Source organism: Arabidopsis thaliana (genome assembly GCF_000001735.4).
Source record: "Arabidopsis thaliana chromosome 1 sequence".
In the NCBI taxonomy this organism is placed as follows: domain Eukaryota; kingdom Viridiplantae; phylum Streptophyta; class Magnoliopsida; order Brassicales; family Brassicaceae; genus Arabidopsis; species Arabidopsis thaliana.
In genome coordinates this window covers 607241-625697 of record NC_003070.9, presented here as the reverse complement: position 1 = coordinate 625697, position 18457 = coordinate 607241, and the positions used below count along the sequence as shown (strand labels likewise).

The following is an 18457-nucleotide window of genomic DNA, read 5'->3' as shown; positions in this document are numbered from 1 at the left end:
CTAACCTCGCCGCGGGAAGATTTTCATCTTTTCGAGCCAACGTCTAATCTAAGCAAGAGAGTTTCATTCAATTCAATCTCTGTAGGAAGATGGCTCGAGTAGGGGCCAAGTCGAGTGGAGCTGGTGCTAAGAAGAAAGGAGTTTCTTTTGTGATCGACTGCTCTAAACCAGTTGATGATACGATCTTGGAGATAGCCACGCTTGAGAAGTTTCTTCAGGAACGAATCAAGGTCAGAGGTAAAGCCGGTGCTCTTGGTAACTCCGTCTCCATCACCCGATATAATGGAAAGATCAATGTCAACGCCAATTCCAATTTCTCCAAACGGTAAACTTCTTTTCTTCTCTCACACGTCTTTAGAAACCCTAACTTGCTCTTAAATTGCAAAAATCTGGTTTTGAATTCAGGTACTTGAAGTATCTGACAAAGAAATATTTGAAGAAGTACAATCTCCGTGATTGGCTACGAGTGATTGCATCTAACAAAGACAAAAATGTCTACGAGGTACGCTACTTCAGGATTGACGATGAAGTAGCTAGTTACGAGGAAGATTAAGCTCGACCTTCTTCATTCATTTTTAATTACACTTGGTCTATATTTTTCCTGCTTAGGACGGATCTTTATTAATTGTCCAAGTTTTTGCTGTCGTATGATTTTGGTGGTTAAAATTGACACAAGGATGAGGACTAAGTTCATTTCAAAATTCTGAAAGAAAGAGTGACTAAATGGCCGACTCTTTTTGAGGCCGTGTTGGTTCGGCAGAATTGAGTGGTTCCGACTCAATTTAGTTTAGGAGATCAAAAAATATCTAAATATATGCAATCACAATTATTTAGGAGATAAAAAAATATCTAAATATATCATTAATTTCTTTTGAGCATTATGAATACGTACATATGGTAATTTCATATATGAACATTTATATTTTCGGTTGACTACAAAAAAAAGAAGATAAAAATTGGTTTTGGTCAAACTATAGTATACTTGTATATTAGATGAGTTAATTAATTTTAAATCCAGATAAGTAAAACAAGTTGTTAATTACATACAAAACGACTTTGAAAACAATTTTAATTATAAGTTACAACTAACTTTAAAACCCTAAACCCAAAAAAAAAAATCAAAAGAAACAGAAAACAATAACTTTGGGTGAAAGCCTAAATTGACGCAGCCTATCTGCTCTGCTTCCTCTATATAAACCCTCCTCTCATCTCTCTTCCTTCTCATCTATCCTGCAAAGCATTTTGAAATCTGTCAAGAGAGATAGGACGACCAAGTTTGTTCGATCTCGTTGCCGCAAAAAGGTAACAGCAGTCATCAGATCAAGAACCTGAGAAACTTCTCTTTTGCGCTGTTTTTCTTCTTCTCCAAAACTCGTAAAACCTATAAACCACAATGGCTCGTTCTCTCGCTAACGCTAAGATCCAATCCGTCTTCGGCTCCGAAAAGCTCTCGAACGCCGTTTTCAGGTAACATCTGTTTCTGAAACAAAAACGTTATGTATTGCTCTGTTTTCTCGTCGCTTTAACAAAACGCTGACGTTTTGGATTTTGGATTCTCTTCAGACGAGGGTTTGCCGCCGCAGCCAAAACGGCGTTAGATGGAAGCGTTTCGACCGCGGAGATGAAGAAGAGAGCTGGGGAAGCTTCAAGCGAGAAGGCACCATGGGTTCCAGATCCTAAAACCGGTTATTACAGACCGGAAACCGTTTCTGAGGAGATTGACCCGGCTGAGCTACGAGCTATTCTCTTGAACAACAAGCAATAAATTTATTAAAAACCGTATTTTTATTCATCAATGTTGTTTAATGAGGAGATTAGCAAAATGGGTTATTATGATCTTTTGTGGTGAATCCCATCTTATTCCGTTACCATTTCTGTAATAATCGTTTGATCTTATTATTTTGATCTTATTATTTATGAAGTTTTAAAGGCTTCCATCTTCCCATTAACAAAGATTTGCTATGACTCAAAGTGATGACAAAAAAAATACTTTAAAAAAATTCAATTGGTATAAATATTATTTTGACGAAACTACAAAGAAAAAACATTGCATGGCCTTTATTCTTTGTATAAAAAGAGCATAAAATTGGAGTTACTTAACATACATACAATAATATAGACTAAATCTCCTTACCAAAAATAAATTATATAGACTAAAAATCATGTAACAAACTGGTAAAAACCGGTAGAATCACAAAATCTTTTATATACGGTACACCAACAATAAGATTATCAAATTTAGATAACTTTAATAATTTAAATCCAAATTGTCGTTCTTTTTATAATTATTTTCCATAATTCGAACATTAAATATGATATTGAAAATTAAGCTTCAAAATATTGAAGTACAATGATGTGTGAACAAATCGCAAAATAAACCATACTTAAAAATATGTCATCCTTAGACTAACAAATCAAAGCCATGAACAATCCAACCACGTGGCAAGCCATGTTGCAGTTGGGAAAATGTTGATCATAGAAATAAGTAAAGCTTAATCTAAGCATAGAAAAATAAGAAGACGAGAAGCTTTAACTTGTGAGCCTCAGAAATTAACTTTAGGGTATGAAGACCACATAACTTCCGTGTTAATGGTTGAGAGACTTGAGAAGAAGTGGCTCACACTAAATCCCAAAGGCCAACATTATGCAACAAAAAGACACAGGAAAAGTTTGTACCTCACATTCTTAACTAAATGGCGCTTCTTAAGCTAAATATCTGTTTTTCTTCAGCACAATCACTTGATTTAATATAAGGAAAAGGAAATACATGTATGCCAATTTTCAAAATCGGGAGAGAATCATCAAACATACATGTAAAAAACTATCCAATTTTCAAAATCGGGAGAATCATCAAACATACATGTAAAAAACTATCTTCCTTACTTCATCTTCAAAATATTATTTCCAAACACCAAAATTTGAACTTACACAAATATTTTCGAAACATTGTAATCTAGTTCATTAGTACATTCATGTCTAAGCTTAATACCTAGTACCTTCAATGGAGGATATTGCCTACTTTAGTTTTGGCAAAGTCTTTGATGAAGAAGATAATACCATGTCAGTGGCAGAGAATCTCGAGCATATGACTCACAAACAAACACAGATCACGAAGCTCAAGAATCCAGTGATCTCTGAAGAATCCAACATTTTCTTTTGAAGTAAAAACCAAAACTTTTAAGAGTTGTTGGTCGAGTCCAAAGAGATTGTCTCATCATCACTAGGCTTCAATCAACTTCTAAAGAATCTCATACTGATCCATCCGAAACCATGGACAAAAGATCTAACGTTTCATACAGACATTCATAAGCATTCGTCGAATGCAACACACAAACCATTGATCAGCCAATACGAAACTCAAATTCATGCCAATCTTCTCCTTAGACATAAGAATTAACTTTTTCCACCACTGTTTTATTCCTGATCGGTTCATAAATACAACTTATCGGTTCGATCCTAAGAAGAGATACAAACAAAGCATTGATTGAAAAATTAAATGATTGGAGAAAGAACATAAATCATCCAAAGAGTTCAGATTCTGCAATAAGAAGTCTTAACCTTTAAACCGAAGAAACAAAAGGGTTTCTTCCCAAAGTCTTCGTCTTCGTTTTGCAATCAAATCCGCAACCACACTGTGGCGACTCGTAAAACTCATCGATCTCGAAGTTCGCCGATGTGATCCCAACGGAGAACTCGAGTTCGTCTCCGTTCCTAATAACCTCAACGATGTTGAGCCACAAGAAGAGAACTTTCACCTTCACGCCGGTAAGCTTCGTGATCTTGTTCTCCGATATGTATCCAGAGATTGTCGATTTGTAATCCAATTGGTAAGAGCCTTGAAGAGCGAAACTGCACGATTTGTTGAAATACGCGTGGAATTGACCAGTAGATTTATCTAAATCATATGACACCACTCCTTTAGGAAGAATCCCGACGGGAAAGTTGTAGCTTTGGAGGAGAGTGTACGCCGTCGGTATATCGTCATCGTTAGCGGCGGCGATTAATGGCGAAGGAATGCAAAATAAAAAGAAGAAGAAGATTGAAATCGGAAGCAGAGTCATGATTCGTCCGATGTAACCCAAATTTGAATCTTTAGGAGTCGTAGCTAAATCACTAATTTAGGTTTTAGGTTTATTATCCCGTTTGGATTTCGTTTTCCGTCACTTTCTCGGCGATAAAATAAGAGTTTTCTGGGAGAGACGTGAGAGACTTTTGTATAGCTGGCACATCTGATCAGATCAAGCGACCATAAACACGACATCGTTTTAACCGAACAACTCGACACGTGTCATCAGTAAGCCCATGAGGTGTCTTTTTGTCATTTTGTTTCAAAACAAACAAAATTCTTCACATGGGCTAATTTTGGGCTTAAACCAACAGTAGTGTTTATTTTTATATATTCATAAATCATAACAGCTTCGAGGCCGTGTTTATTTTATATATTATAATCATAACAGCTTTAAGGCCCATGGGCTTTAAGAGGAAGAGATAGGCCTATAACAATTAAACCCACAACCACACTTTGGGCTGTCCACGAAATACTTGCTCGAGAACTCCTCCGAAGCAGCACCAACGAAGAACTCGACGTCGTCGCCGTCACGAGACACCTCGGAGATGTTGATCCAAAAGAAAAGAACTTTGACGCTTACGCCTATCAACCTTATGACCCGTCCTCTTGTTATGATGCCGGAGATTACGGGTTTGTATTTGACCTTGTACGAGTCTATGGAGAACTGACACGTGGTGTTGAAACGGACTTTGAAAACGCCAGTTCTTCGGTTTAGGTCGTAGTCGTGGACACCTTCTGGTAATATTCCTCGTGGTAAGGTGTAGTTTTCGAGAACCTGGTAGACACTTCGCTTTTTTTGGCCGGAGACGGATACAGAAGTAGAGAGAAGAAGGAGGAAGATGATGAAAATGGACATTGTTTCTGTTTTAACTTATCTCTGTGTTTTTGCTTAGTTTAGTGTCTAATCTAATCGTAAGAATTTTCCTTGAATCTGTTTAAGAAGTTGGTTTTGGGATGTCTTTGTGTGTTTAGTTATAAGTAGAGAACGATGAGGGATTAGTTGGGGTTTAGTGACGCTGTGATCGGTCCGTGAAAGGAATGAACGGCTGAGATTTGATGAGCTTAATGCTCACGTGTTAAAGAGTGGACCATCGACGTCGTTTAATGATACATGATGTTAAATAATCTTTATTAAATTCTTAATTTATCGCAAAAATTATTCAGTTACATTACCAAGCTTTACATTTCCTTTGCGTTGAGCTTGAATTTCGGTTTTATTACAGTTCAACAAAAATAATACAGTTTCTTTAAATTAAATTAATAAAAGAAAATGATTAAGAACAAATCACAAATTACTATGAAATTAGACCGCTGGTGTAAGGCACTCCTGTCTTCCAAATCCAATCAGCTTCGATAAATAAACCAGTGACCGTGAAATTAGCTGCATCAGTGGAATTAATCACGTGGTAACCAGGCCATGTAACCCGGTTTGTAGTGTTTGAGCCCGGTCCGGTATTGTTATACTCTGCATAGTACAATGTACTTAACGCAAAATCACCGTTCCATTCTCTCCAACCAACCGGTTCAACGAAACCATCAATGTACGATTGCATGTAAACCGTCCTTGAATACTCTTTCCACGGTCGACCCAAATACGTTTTAACTGTATAGTTACTCGAAACAAGATCATCCGCCGGCTTAATCGTACAGTTTTGGATTGATGTACCAGTGTTCTGGTTCGGATCAGACCGGCCTTGGGCGGTGATAGCATTGAACTGATTTGGCATCGGTTTCCTCGGGTATAAATTACAGTTTTGAAACACAACTGCCGCGTTTCCAAATATAAAATCGACCGTTCCATAGACATCGCATTCTCTATAAAACTGTCTTAGAGAATGTGTGTAGAGTGTATCTTGATAAGCCTCGAAACTACAACTATAGAAGATTGAGAAATCTGCGCCGCTCCGTAACGCAACAGCCTGGTGCTTCTCCGGTCCGGCCGTGTTCCGGAACGTTATGTTCACCGCAACAAAGTTCGGTGCTGTCACAGCTGAATAAAAGATTCATGTGCACGATTAGTTACTAGAATCACTTGAACCCAAAAATAACGTTTATTTAATGCCTGCATTGTCAAACTATGTCGTACTAAAAAAATCAACAAAATGGTTATGTACACTCAGTATTATTAATGCATCTTGTCCCCTGTTCACCACTTTCAATTCTAACTTTTTTGACCTAAAGTTTTAAATGCAATAATTAAAGGCAACTATTTACGTACTCGAGAAATTTTAAATATTATTGAAAAATAACTTTGAGATCTCGAGACATTATTATTAATAACATGTGATTGTGTGACGTACCAAATGTGGCGGAATTGAAAGTAGTCCAACCGTCGACGACGCTTCTATTTCCGGTGACCACCGTCTGATTAATCCCGTCACCTATCATCATCATGTACCTTTTGTTCTTCGCGATTGAGATATACTCTTCGTAGATTCCCGCCGTCACATAGATCAAAAAGAAACCGGCGCTTCCGTCGGTGTTGTTCGGCGCCGCCGCTACAGCTGCCGTGATGTTGGTGAAATTTCCTGTTCCGTCTTGGCTCACGGTAACGATATCGCTTATCAGAACCATGCTTCCGTCGTCTCCATCACCGTTACTGTCACCGTCGGCGAGTTTTCTTCTGCTGAGTGACTCGTAAACCGCTTTTGTTTTCTCTGTCATCTTTAACGGTAGAGCTCCGTTACGGAACAGACGGAATGGTTTAGTGTGGGTCGATGAACCGGATCTCGGTTGGGCCCAAGCAAACCCGGCCCGTTTCTTCTTCTTTGGAACCCAACCTTTGGTGAAGAGAGCGAGTGAGACGCCCAAGAGCTTCGTGTCATTGACGAGAGGCAAAGCGACGCCGGTTCTTACAGTCCACGTGGCGGAATAAGAAGCGGCCGTGGTAAGTCCTTCAAGACACGTCTGCTCATTAGTCAGCGCCGCGGAAAGAAGCGTTTGGATGTCGTCGGCTTTGGGAAACGACAGCGGTTTGAAAGAGGTTTTTGCTGACGTGTCGTTAACGGTTTCGAACGACGTTAAGAGGTAATCCATTGTTAGACCGGCGAGAAAACGGCAATCTTGGAGAGCTCTGATAACGGCAGGTTGAGATAAATGAGCGTTGCGTTTGATATATCTATCGACGGTGCGAATAAATTTTCGCGATTGCGATAGCGATTTGCGGATAGAGAAACAGCCGTATTGTTGAACATTGCCTTGGCTATGTGGAAAAACGGATTTGCAATACTTTGGATCCGGCGTCGTTTTGCAGATTGTTGAAGAGTTTGATAGAGTTTGAGAAGAAGCAAGAACTGATTGAAGAAAGAATGATAGTGTGATGAGAATGAATATTGGAGATTCCATTGGTACTGGAAAGTTTTATGTGAATACAAACTTTAGGTTAAGTGGTTTATATAAGTGTGGTGATGATTAATGAGGATGAGGTAGGTCCATTTTAATTTTTTAATATGTGTATGATAACTATGATATTGTAATGCGATCATAATCCTGAGTCAACTCGTTTGGGAGTCATAAAAACGCGTAGGTTTGTTTGCAGAAAGTAATTTACTAATCATCGGAAACTCTGTCTGCTTATTCAAAGATGCCTATCTGTTATTGCAGAACATTATATTCATACGTTTATAGAGAAAATATTAGTATTTGATTATGTGTCTATCTATATGCGTATCTCGATGATAATTGAGTTATTAATAGTAGCCGTTACCTGTTATGATATTTGTTTTTATTAATAGTTTGATTGACATTAGTGCATCATAACACGGAATTTCGAGACAAATGATTTAATATCATGTAAGCTTGTTGAAGTATTAAAACTTTGCTAGGTAAATTTGTTTGTTTGTTGGTAAAGAATTCACAATCAGTTTCTCTAATTACCGAAAGAAACAAAACAGGAAAGAATATTGACGTTTTATTTTATGGGGGGTGCAACACTCCTTTCAAAGAAAAATATTTGAACAAATATGTAAATGCATGTTTGGTGTAGGTATATTTGTACAACTGACTTATTAGGTGTTAATTTATCGTTTTTCGTTGTTGCAAACTTGCAATATGTTGACAAATTGTTCAATTATTTGTCAGCATTAAACATTTTCTCAAATTATTTAACGGATAAAATCATATCGATGGTTCCAAGTTCCAATCTAACTATAGCTCTCTTTTTAAATACAATTAGTCCGCTTTAAAGTTTTATAATCAACTTACATTCAATGCATTCGTGACTGTATCTAATTGCTAATGATCTAACGTAATTATAATTTTGTCTGCTTAATATGTCAACACGCAGTCACGCACGTAACTAATGAAATTGTAGCCGTTGACATTTGATGACCTCACACACTTCAGAGTTCAGAGTAAACCGTTTTAATTAATTACTAGTTATCAATAATTTATTGGAATGTCAGAAATATGGAAACGTTAAATCAAAATGTTAAGGAACACAGTTTCACGGCAGAACGGTCCGAAAACAACCGACTCTGGCCTAGATTTGTATAACATAATATCTAGTTGCATTTTTTATTCCAGATTTTCTTAAATCTTAACGTGGTACATATGCCATAGGCTCACAGCTCCTTCACACCAATCTAATCCGTAAACAACATTTACTTTATTTTACTTTTGGTCAATCGTAGACATATGGCCTAGAAGAAAAAAAAGAAGAAGACATATGGCCTATGGGCCAGGTGTTGCGATTATAATAGCCCAACTACTATATTGAACTGAAAGGAATAAATGAAGGTGCAAGGCTTATCGACTTTGTAAGTTGGGCCCTCAAAGTTTAGCCCATTTTCAAGGAGATGAATCATGCGTATGGACAATAGCAACTTTACCAAATATTACGAAAAGACCCTTAATTTATTCTTACTTTTACGATTTTCACCTTGATTTGTTATTAGTTTGGACACAATGCCCACAACTCTCACATTTGTTCTTTCGCTCTCCAAGCTCCATCTCTTTCTTCTTCTTTTTTGGTCTGACAAAGCATATGCATATCTCATTATTATTATTTTGGTCATTACCACGTAAAATTGACTGGACGTTTCATTGGATTTTTATTTATTTTATTTTTCATTTTTTACCATATTTGATGGACACTTAAAATGTTTCCACTGAATTCGGTATGGAGTGATTGATTACAAAACTTTTACGATTTCGAGATTGTGTTAACAATGAGCAAGCAATATTTACAAGATCCCTTCAAACTTAACTTTTTTTACAAAGCTACGTAAACAACTTAAAAAAAATCAATCACACAAAAAAAACAAACTAAACTTATCATGTTATTTAACAAGTATAAAGGTGTGTTTAGTTTTTTCGTAATTTCCAAATATTAATGATTCTGTTTGTTTGGTTCATGTGACTAACTAACCGGTTTAGCTAGGAAAGAGAAAACCAAATCTTTGCTCTATATAAATAGCTAAATCTCCTCTGCTCACCTAGCAGCAAGCTTCTTCTTCTGCATACTGGTCATTGATTGGTTAATCAGAGCTCTCTCTTTTCTTTTCCTATCTCTAGAGACTAGAGAAATGGCTCTCTATCTCTCTTCTTCACGACTCATCACCTTTCTCTCTTTCATCTTGCTTCTCTCCAATGGCTTCTCGTCCTCTTCCTCTCGCCCTAGCATCCACCATCGTCACCACCTGGACAACCACAATTACAAAGACGCTCTCTCCAAGTCCATTCTCTTCTTCGAAGGTCAAAGATCCGGAAAGCTTCCTCCAAACCAGAGAATGACTTGGAGAAGCAACTCTGGTCTCTCTGATGGCTCTGCTCTCAACGTAAATGACACTACTTTCTCTTGCTTTGTTGTTGCTTTTATGGAAAATGTGAAATGGGTCTGTTCTCGATTAACATGAATGCTAGCAATCTAGGTTAAAACTTAACATATATCATCAAAAAAGGTTCAAACTTTATGGGGTTGTTGCATAAAACAGAGGAATCGAAACCCTAAATTTGTTTATTATGGTTTTTAGGTTAAATTTCTCTATCAAAATCATAAAAAAATTCAAACTTAATGGGACTCTTGCTTAGAACAGAGGAATTGAAACCCTAATTTTGTTATTATGCTTTTTAGGTTAAAACAGAGAAACTAAGTTACATATTTTCTTGGAAAGCCTAATTTGTGTGAATTGGTTTAATTTTGTAGGTGGATTTGGTGGGAGGATACTACGATGCAGGGGACAATATGAAGTTTGGATTCCCAATGGCATTCACAACCACAATGCTCTCATGGAGTTTAATTGAGTTTGGTGGTCTCATGAAATCTGAGTTACCAAACGCAAAAGACGCTATTCGTTGGGCTACTGACTTTCTCCTCAAAGCCACTTCACATCCTGATACCATTTATGTTCAGGTTTTTTACTTTGCTCTAAATTCTCTCCTCGAAAAAAAAAAACAAGACTTTGGGAAACAGAGTGGTTTAACGTTAGCGTGTTCATAGGTTGGTGATCCTAACATGGACCATGCTTGTTGGGAGAGACCAGAAGACATGGACACACCAAGAAGTGTGTTTAAAGTCGACAAGAACAATCCTGGTTCTGATATCGCCGGTGAAATCGCCGCCGCTCTTGCCGCTGCTTCAATTGTTTTCAGAAAATGTGATCCTTCTTACTCCAATCACCTCCTCCAACGAGCCATTACGGTACTGTAAATGTGTCATTTTTCACAATTAATATTCTTCATTTAGTAAACCTATATTTTTCAAGTTTTATAATTAGGTGAAATATTCTTCATTTAATAATCATTTGGCTATTAATTTTTTTTTTTTAAATCTATATGAGCATTAATTAAAAAGTTGCATTTGTGGGTTTTTAAGGTTTTTACATTTGCGGACAAATACAGAGGACCCTACAGTGCAGGTCTGGCCCCAGAAGTTTGTCCATTCTACTGTTCTTACTCTGGATATCAGGTTCAACATTTTAAACTTTTGAAGTTGGATCTATATTAATTTAAAGTGTAACTGTAATCTCGGAAAAAAAAACTGAAATTGAAGTCATGTTTTTGGTTTTGGTTTGTTCAGGATGAATTGTTATGGGGAGCTGCTTGGTTACAAAAAGCAACAAATAACCCAACATATCTCAATTACATCAAAGCTAATGGACAAATCCTTGGAGCTGATGAGTTTGATAACATGTTTAGTTGGGATAATAAGCACGTTGGTGCTAGAATCCTTCTCTCCAAGGTTATACAAATCTTTGAAACTAATCAAAGATTCCAAATTTAGACCATTGGTTCTTGAATTCTTATGAAACATTTTTTGTGTGACTTTGTTTTGTTTTTTCAAGGAGTTTCTGATTCAGAAAGTGAAGTCACTTGAAGAATACAAAGAGCATGCTGATAGTTTCATTTGCTCTGTTCTACCTGGAGCATCCTCTTCCCAATATACACCAGGTTTTTGCATATATACCACTCATCTTCTCATTGAAATTTAAAAATCAAGGAATTTATGATATATGTGTATACATATTTATAGGTGGGCTATTGTTCAAGATGGGTGAGAGCAACATGCAATACGTGACGTCTACATCGTTCTTGCTCTTGACCTACGCCAAATACTTAACCTCTGCTCGCACCGTCGCTTATTGCGGTGGCTCCGTCGTCACCCCTGCCCGCCTCCGCTCCATCGCAAAGAAACAGGTTTGTTTCAAAACCAATGTATATTGACTCTGGTATACTTTGGATGTCAAAATCAAACTTGACTATCAAGTAAATTTTCAGTTAATGCACATAATAAATGTGACACCATCTGCAAGACTACAGCATACCAATAAAAGAATTAAGAATCTATACTTTATTATAATGATAATTAGCAAAAATGAAATAAATTTTGTATTTTGCTAAAGCATGAATTAATTAATATCCCAATATAAAATGGAAAGAGTAGTATTTGCTTAATTAATTGATTCATGTGATATATGCTTCAGGTGGATTATCTACTTGGAGGCAACCCGTTGAAGATGTCATACATGGTTGGTTATGGTCTGAAATATCCACGTCGGATTCACCACCGTGGCTCATCTCTCCCCTCCGTTGCAGTCCACCCGACCAGGATCCAGTGCCACGACGGCTTCTCCTTGTTTACCTCTCAATCTCCTAATCCTAACGACCTAGTCGGTGCAGTAGTCGGTGGTCCGGACCAGAACGATCAATTCCCTGACGAACGGTCCGACTACGGACGGTCAGAGCCAGCAACTTACATTAACGCTCCACTTGTTGGAGCTTTGGCTTATCTTGCTCGATCCTAAGGCCAACTTTAACTAAGCTTAAACCGCATTTAATTGTTGGTTTACAATGTTAATTAGTAGTAATGATTTTATAAATGAATGGCCAAGATTGTCCGATCCGGCTGAATGAATGTTTTAGATGATGTGGTATTTGATTTTAATTTTCTAATAAAAAAAAAAGTAGCATTTAGAAGTGGGAATGGGTCTATGAAATGAGATTACGTCAATATGAGTGAAATTGATAAATTATCCAATCCCATAAACGAGATGGTGAACAAATATAAATTTACATTTACTGCTAGTAAATACAACTACAATTACTTTTTACCACGCAAAAGGAGAGAGGAGAGATTTTTTTTTTTTTTTTACTTCGTAAGGATAATATGTACTTAGAAAATAATATACAGTGACGAAGGATGATGAATGCTTTCATGGGAAACGAGCAATTGACCAGGTTGAGAGAGATATGGGCCGATTAAAGCTGTCACTGTCTCTGTTATGACAGAACTAAGTTCACGTTTACGTGATTTAAATTTTTATTGATAGAGGAGATGATTGTGTTTACAATCACTGAATTGTTACTGATTTTACTGTGAATTGCATATCAATTGGTAAACCTGTAAAATTGTCTTATCATTTTGTGGATTACCAATCATATTTATGAGAAATCTCAATTCCATTTACATAAATATTTAAAAGACAATTACAGAATAATTTAGCTATGACGCTCCGACATAATCAACAAACAAAACAATATTTTGCATCTGTATATATATATATACAAAATTTTGTTACACATACACATAATTTTGAGGAAGAAACAAAAATTATTATTTGGTTGCAATTTTAGACTGTTTTATAATTAACCGAGTAATATTGATCATTCTCAACCACTTAATCAATTGATTCTTTTTTTTTTTTTTTTTTGCTTGATATAAAAAAAGTTACGGTAAAATTGGAAATCGTTACTACCTAAGATTGGGGTCAACAATCCGTAAAAGAAGATGGAATCACACACTGTAATACCAATACTTTTCTATAAGGAATCAAATCTATAAATAGCATACTAACTAGCACTATAAAAACATTATGAATCCTCCTATGAGCAAATCACTTTTAAATTTGTTAACACTCTTTTAAAAGAACAAAAAAAGCAAAAAAAAAATAAAGATATTATCACCATGGCTAACGCAAGAAGTTTGGTCGCCAAGGCAAACAATATTAACGTAGGTTCATTGATTCTAATGGCCTTGGTGTTTGGTTCTTGCGTGGCTAATGGTGAATATCTCGGCGGCCGCCGTGGTCTCGCTGCTAATTCCGGTAACCCCACGGTCTATGATATTACTAAGTTTGGAGCCGTAGGAGATGGTTCCACCAATACTTTTAAGGTAAAGTTTAGTTTCATTTTCGATCCATAACCTTTTTGAGTATTTTATAGTAAAATGCATGTGACATTCTAACGATTGATCCAATAACATTCATGCAGGCGTTTTTGAACACATGGATACAAGTGTGTGACAGTCCAGTACCAGCAACGCTACTAGTTCCTAAGGGAACATTTTTGGCTGGTCCAGTCATTTTCGCCGGTCCATGCAAGAGCAAAGTGACCGTCAATGTTATAGGCACAATCATCGCTACGACCAGCGGGTACGCAACTCCCGAGTGGTTCTTGTTCGAGCGTGTTGACAATCTCGTCCTCACCGGAACCGGCACATTCCACGGGAAAGGTGAAGCTGTCTGGAAAGCAGATGGTTGTGGTAAAAAGGTCCAATGCAATCTTCCTCCAACGGTAAGACCAAATAACTATATATTATTTCAAATCATGTATATATAGATACTTGCAATAACTAATCACACATTTGTACGCATACATGCAGTCTCTCAAATTCAGGAACATGAAAAATGTTGAAATCAATGGCATAAGCTCGGTGAACGCAAAGGCCTTCCACATGTTCTTAGTCAAAACTGAGAATGTTAACATCCAAAACATTAAGCTTACCGCACCAGCTGAAAGCCCCAACACCGATGGTATCCATTTGAGCAATGCAGACAACGTTAGCATCCTCGACAGTACCATAGCGACTGGAGACGATTGTGTTTCAGTCGGTCGTGGCTCCAACAACGTAACCGTCGAACGTGTGATTTGTGGTCCAGGACACGGTCTAAGTGTCGGTAGTCTTGGTAAGTACAAGAACGAGGAAGACGTTAGCGGAATCCACGTTAACAACTGCACGATGATTGAGACCGACAATGGTCTTAGGATCAAGACATGGGGTGGGTCAGACCCAAGCAAGGCTGTGGACATTAAGTTTGAAAACATCATCATGCAGAGTGTCAAGAACCCAATCATCATTGATCAAAACTACGGTTCAAGAGGCGGAGTAAGTATATACATCACTGAAAATGTCTCAAACCAACTATTCTTTTGAATATATGCGTTAACAATTCCTTTTTTTTGGCATGTTTTGTAGGATTCACAAGTTGCTATAAGTGATATTTTGTTCAAGAACATTAGAGGAACAACAATTACAAAAGATGTTGTTCAGATTATGTGTAGCAAATCGGTGCCGTGCCAAGGAGTAAACGTTGTTGACGTGAACTTGGACTATGTAGGCAAGACAGGAGGAGAGAAGAAGTCGTCATCAGGCGGTTTGGTCGGAGCTCTTTGCGATAACGCCAATGTTATCTTCGGTGGAAAACTTAGTTTCCCTATGTGTCCCAAATAAGCTTTTTGGTATAAATAATTTAATATTAAAAAAAAAAATCAAAAGTTTCACAAACATTGTTTTGTTTGTGAGTTAGTTTGGGAATTTATCAACAAGAAATAATCAGTGGAATATTTGACTTTTGATAATGTTTTTTTTCCCGATTTTTTTTGATTTTTTTTTTGGTTTTATGTATAAATAAACAGATCCTTCAGCTGGTTGCTTAATAGTTTCTGGTTAGAAAATTTGGTCTGTGGGTATTAGTGTGTACAATCATTTTATTGCTCTATCTAAAGTCATCGATTTCTTTCTTTCTAAGTGGCAAAATATCTCTTTCATAAAAAAAAAAGGAAAGAATAATAAATAAAAATATCTCTTTCATTCTAACTTGGCATTAAAATTTAGCAAAAACTATTTGTGGAACTTGAAAAAAATATTACTAGCTCAGACTTAAACTTAAATAGTAACAAGCATATTAAAAGTCATGCTAACTGAGATATTGATTTCCTCATCTCAAGAAACTATCTTATGAATCTGTTTCCGATTATTTTAGTTTCCCATCAATCATCTTTAATTTCTAGGAAGTTTGATTTTTTGAAAATTTCTCCACCTGCTTAAATTTCATTACAATTTTTAATCTTAGATAAACAACTGTAATTTATGCAAAATGAACTGATTATATAAGTCGTTATGAATATTTATATTTTTTAAAAACATTTCAGCAAAACTGATATACTTTTTTTTTTTTTTTTTTTGCAAGCAAATAAACAAACTTCCTTGAATAAAACGTGAAAAATAATAAGAGTCTTTAAAGATAAACGTTGTTCATATACATTACGTCATATAATATATATAACAATTAAGACAATACAAACATATATACAATTCTCATTGGGTTGAAACATTATAAAGATAAGATAAACATCTGTATATATACATTGGTATACAATATTTTTCATAAATTTTTTTTTCTCTAATCGACAGTTATATATATACAGAACCATAATTTTTAAAGCATGCTTTCCAATGCGTTTTTTTTTTTTTTTTTTTTTTTTGTAAACCAAAGCCGTGTTTCTAAACCTCAATTTATAAATTTGGTGTAGCTTTTCAACCTTGATGAAATTATTACATAGAATCATTCGTTAAAAGACTTATAATTGGGTTTAGAAAAGCCCATTTTAAATTTAAAGCCCAATATACTGCTCGAAAAGGAGGAAACCCTAGAAACATTGTGGTATATAAATTCTTTTCGTCTCGTTCGCTAATCAGTTCTCCGCCACACCAATCTCCAGAAAAGGGGAGAAGCAAAAATGGTTTCTCTGAAGCTCCAGAAGCGGCTCGCCGCATCAGTGATGAAGTGCGGGAAGGGCAAAGTTTGGCTCGATCCCAACGAAAGCTCCGACATCTCCATGGCCAATTCCCGTATGTTGTTGCTTTTTTCTTCATCCTTTTACTTTTATTGTTGTCCTGTGTTTGTCTGCGACGGTGGTAGACGGTCTTAGGTGTTGAATCACTGTGTTTGTTTCCGATCTGAAAATTTAGAGCTTGTAGGTGTTGTTACGGTTTCATTTCTCTAGTTATAGGCCTTGTAGAACTGTGATTTGTCTCGTGAATCAAAGCTAGAGGATTTGATTTCTGATATTGCTTCTTAATAGACTGAGGATTTGAATGATGTTCCATTTCGAGTATTGTTGTTATATATTTGAAGATCTTTGTAGCTTCAAATATTAAGAATGTGATGATTGGTGTTGAACTTATTGTAGGCCAAAACATCAGGAAGCTTGTGAAGGATGGTTTCATCATCAGGAAGCCAACCAAGATTCACTCTCGTTCCAGAGCTCGCAAAATGAAGATTGCCAAGATGAAGGGTCGTCACTCTGGATACGGTATATACTTCACAACTCTGAAAATCCCTCTATTTAATCGTGATTTTGAAGAATGATTAGCGTTGTTTACTCTTGCCTTTTTTCCTGTGTTTATGATTAAATAGGTAAGAGGAAGGGTACCCGTGAAGCTAGGTTGCCAACAAAGGTACTGTGGATGCGTAGGATGCGTGTTCTTAGGCGTCTGTTGAAGAAATACAGAGAGACGAAGAAGATTGACAAGCACATGTACCATGACATGTACATGCGTGTTAAGGGTAATGTGTTCAAGAACAAGCGTGTCTTGATGGAGAGTATCCACAAGTCAAAGGCTGAGAAGGCTAGGGAGAAGACTCTGTCTGATCAGTTTGAGGCTAAGAGGGCGAAGAACAAGGCTAGCCGAGAAAGGAAGCATGCTAGGAGAGAGGAGCGTTTAGCTAAGGTCAGAGCTTAACTTCTTACAAACTTTATAAAGTTTTTTTTTAATTTTGATCAGAGATTCTTATGTGTTGTGGATTGTTTGCTTGTAGGGTCCCGGTGGAGATGTTGCGCCTGTAGCTGCTCCAGCACCTGCTGCTACACCTGCTCCAACTGCAGCGTAAGTGTTATTTCAATTTTGTTGTGAATTGAATTTGTTTCAAATTGGTTAACATCTATCTAAATCGTGTATGTGTGTTTTTTTGCTTGTGCAGTGTACCGAAGAAGAAGTCTAAGAAGTGAAGAGGATATATAGTGTGAAGCTATATCGATCATCAGTTCACGGATTAGACTCTGAAGAAGGTTTTGAATGTTTTATCGAATGCGTTTGTGGAATAACTTTTATTTTCGCAAAGAACATAACTTATGTCAGTTAATCTTTATGCTTTCAGATTTTTAGCTTACAGTGTTTCAACAGACCTACTTTGCAAGTTGTTCTTTTTTTGGTTTCTTATTGTTTTTCGTTCGTCATACGCAATTACAAAATAACCATCCATTAATCCATCCATAAATTGTTAAATTTTAGAATTAATATATGCAATAACAACCATCATCTATTTCGAAGTGTTGTTTATTTTCTTTTGACTTTCGTTTTGTTGATTCTTCACTCTACTCCTCCAGATGATCCAACAAGTGGTCCACCTCTTCTGTCTGCTGAGAGCTTTTAGTAGAAGCGTTATTTGATAATAACTGTAATACATCAACCCAAACGATACTGATATGTTTTCATTTCAATCCTTTACATTAATCAAACACTAATAACAAATTCACAGTAACATATGAAAAACATCACTGTCATTAAATATCAGTGGAGGTATTACGTACCAACCTGTAAGCGCCAATTCATAAAACACTACTAACCAACACCCACTCCCATGTTTTTTTCTAGCTTTTACTATACATGGTATACTTTCATTTTCTTTTAGATAACAGCTAAAGCTTTTTACAACTCGTATGCGAGTCTATGTTCTCCTTGTTGTCTTATTACTATAACGAGCAAATATGTGTTTGACAAGAGAATAAGACAAAGAAAAAGGTCTCACATTGACACGACTTCTATACACACACCAATAAACCAATGTGTGTGATTTTGGATATGCGTTGGAGATATTAACGTATACA

General features: G+C 36.5%; 8 protein-coding genes across 8 annotated transcripts; 5 read left to right on the top strand and 3 right to left on the bottom strand.

Moving 5' to 3' along the window:
- Positions 1-89: 89 nt before the first annotated feature.
- On the top strand, positions 90-614 carry AT1G02830 (Ribosomal L22e protein family; the record flags this gene model as incomplete). Its single annotated transcript, NM_100164.2, has 2 exons — positions 90-325; positions 406-614. 2 exons carry the CDS (start codon positions 90-92, stop codon positions 551-553), a joined length of 384 nt encoding a protein of 127 aa, NP_171782.1. The 3' UTR covers positions 554-614.
- A 516-nt stretch (positions 615-1130) lies between these two features.
- LEA3 (Late embryogenesis abundant 3 (LEA3) family protein) lies at positions 1131-2042 on the top strand. The gene is made up of 2 exons (NM_100163.3): positions 1131-1467; positions 1564-2042. The coding sequence occupies exons 1-2, from the start codon at positions 1394-1396 to the stop codon at positions 1763-1765; spliced, it is 276 nt and encodes a 91-aa protein (NP_171781.1). The 5' UTR covers positions 1131-1393; the 3' UTR covers positions 1766-2042.
- Positions 2043-2643: 601 nt separating this feature from the next.
- Positions 2644-4245, bottom strand: AT1G02816 (pectinesterase (Protein of unknown function, DUF538)). The gene has a single exon (NM_100162.3). The coding sequence runs from the start codon at positions 4059-4061 to the stop codon at positions 3561-3563; it is 501 nt and encodes a 166-aa protein (NP_563664.1). The 5' UTR covers positions 4062-4245; the 3' UTR covers positions 2644-3560.
- A 123-nt stretch (positions 4246-4368) lies between these two features.
- AT1G02813 (pectinesterase (Protein of unknown function, DUF538)) lies at positions 4369-5020 on the bottom strand. The gene has a single exon (NM_100161.2). The coding sequence runs from the start codon at positions 4923-4925 to the stop codon at positions 4476-4478; it is 450 nt and encodes a 149-aa protein (NP_563663.1). The 5' UTR covers positions 4926-5020; the 3' UTR covers positions 4369-4475.
- Positions 5021-5195: 175 nt separating this feature from the next.
- Positions 5196-7637, bottom strand: AT1G02810 (Plant invertase/pectin methylesterase inhibitor superfamily). Its single transcript, NM_100160.4, has 2 exons — positions 6370-7637; positions 5196-6059 (listed from the first exon to the last, which is right to left on the bottom strand). Exons 1-2 carry the CDS (start codon positions 7412-7414, stop codon positions 5365-5367), a joined length of 1740 nt encoding a protein of 579 aa, NP_563662.1. The 5' UTR covers positions 7415-7637; the 3' UTR covers positions 5196-5364.
- A 1829-nt stretch (positions 7638-9466) lies between these two features.
- Positions 9467-12501, top strand: CEL2 (cellulase 2). The gene is made up of 8 exons (NM_100159.3): positions 9467-9846; positions 10215-10421; positions 10509-10709; positions 10884-10976; positions 11088-11249; positions 11353-11458; positions 11541-11704; positions 11992-12501. Exons 1-8 carry the CDS (start codon positions 9595-9597, stop codon positions 12310-12312), a joined length of 1506 nt encoding a protein of 501 aa, NP_171779.1. The 5' UTR covers positions 9467-9594; the 3' UTR covers positions 12313-12501.
- An 872-nt stretch (positions 12502-13373) lies between these two features.
- PGA4 (polygalacturonase 4) lies at positions 13374-15335 on the top strand. The gene is made up of 4 exons (NM_100158.3): positions 13374-13679; positions 13778-14080; positions 14169-14672; positions 14763-15335. Exons 1-4 carry the CDS (start codon positions 13473-13475, stop codon positions 15015-15017), a joined length of 1269 nt encoding a protein of 422 aa, NP_171778.1. The 5' UTR covers positions 13374-13472; the 3' UTR covers positions 15018-15335.
- Positions 15336-16163: 828 nt separating this feature from the next.
- On the top strand, positions 16164-17899 carry emb2386 (Ribosomal protein L19e family protein). Its single transcript, NM_100157.4, has 5 exons — positions 16164-16418; positions 16760-16882; positions 16987-17300; positions 17389-17456; positions 17551-17899. The coding sequence occupies exons 1-5, from the start codon at positions 16307-16309 to the stop codon at positions 17576-17578; spliced, it is 645 nt and encodes a 214-aa protein (NP_171777.1). The 5' UTR covers positions 16164-16306; the 3' UTR covers positions 17579-17899.
- The last annotated feature ends 558 nt before the right edge of the window (positions 17900-18457 follow it).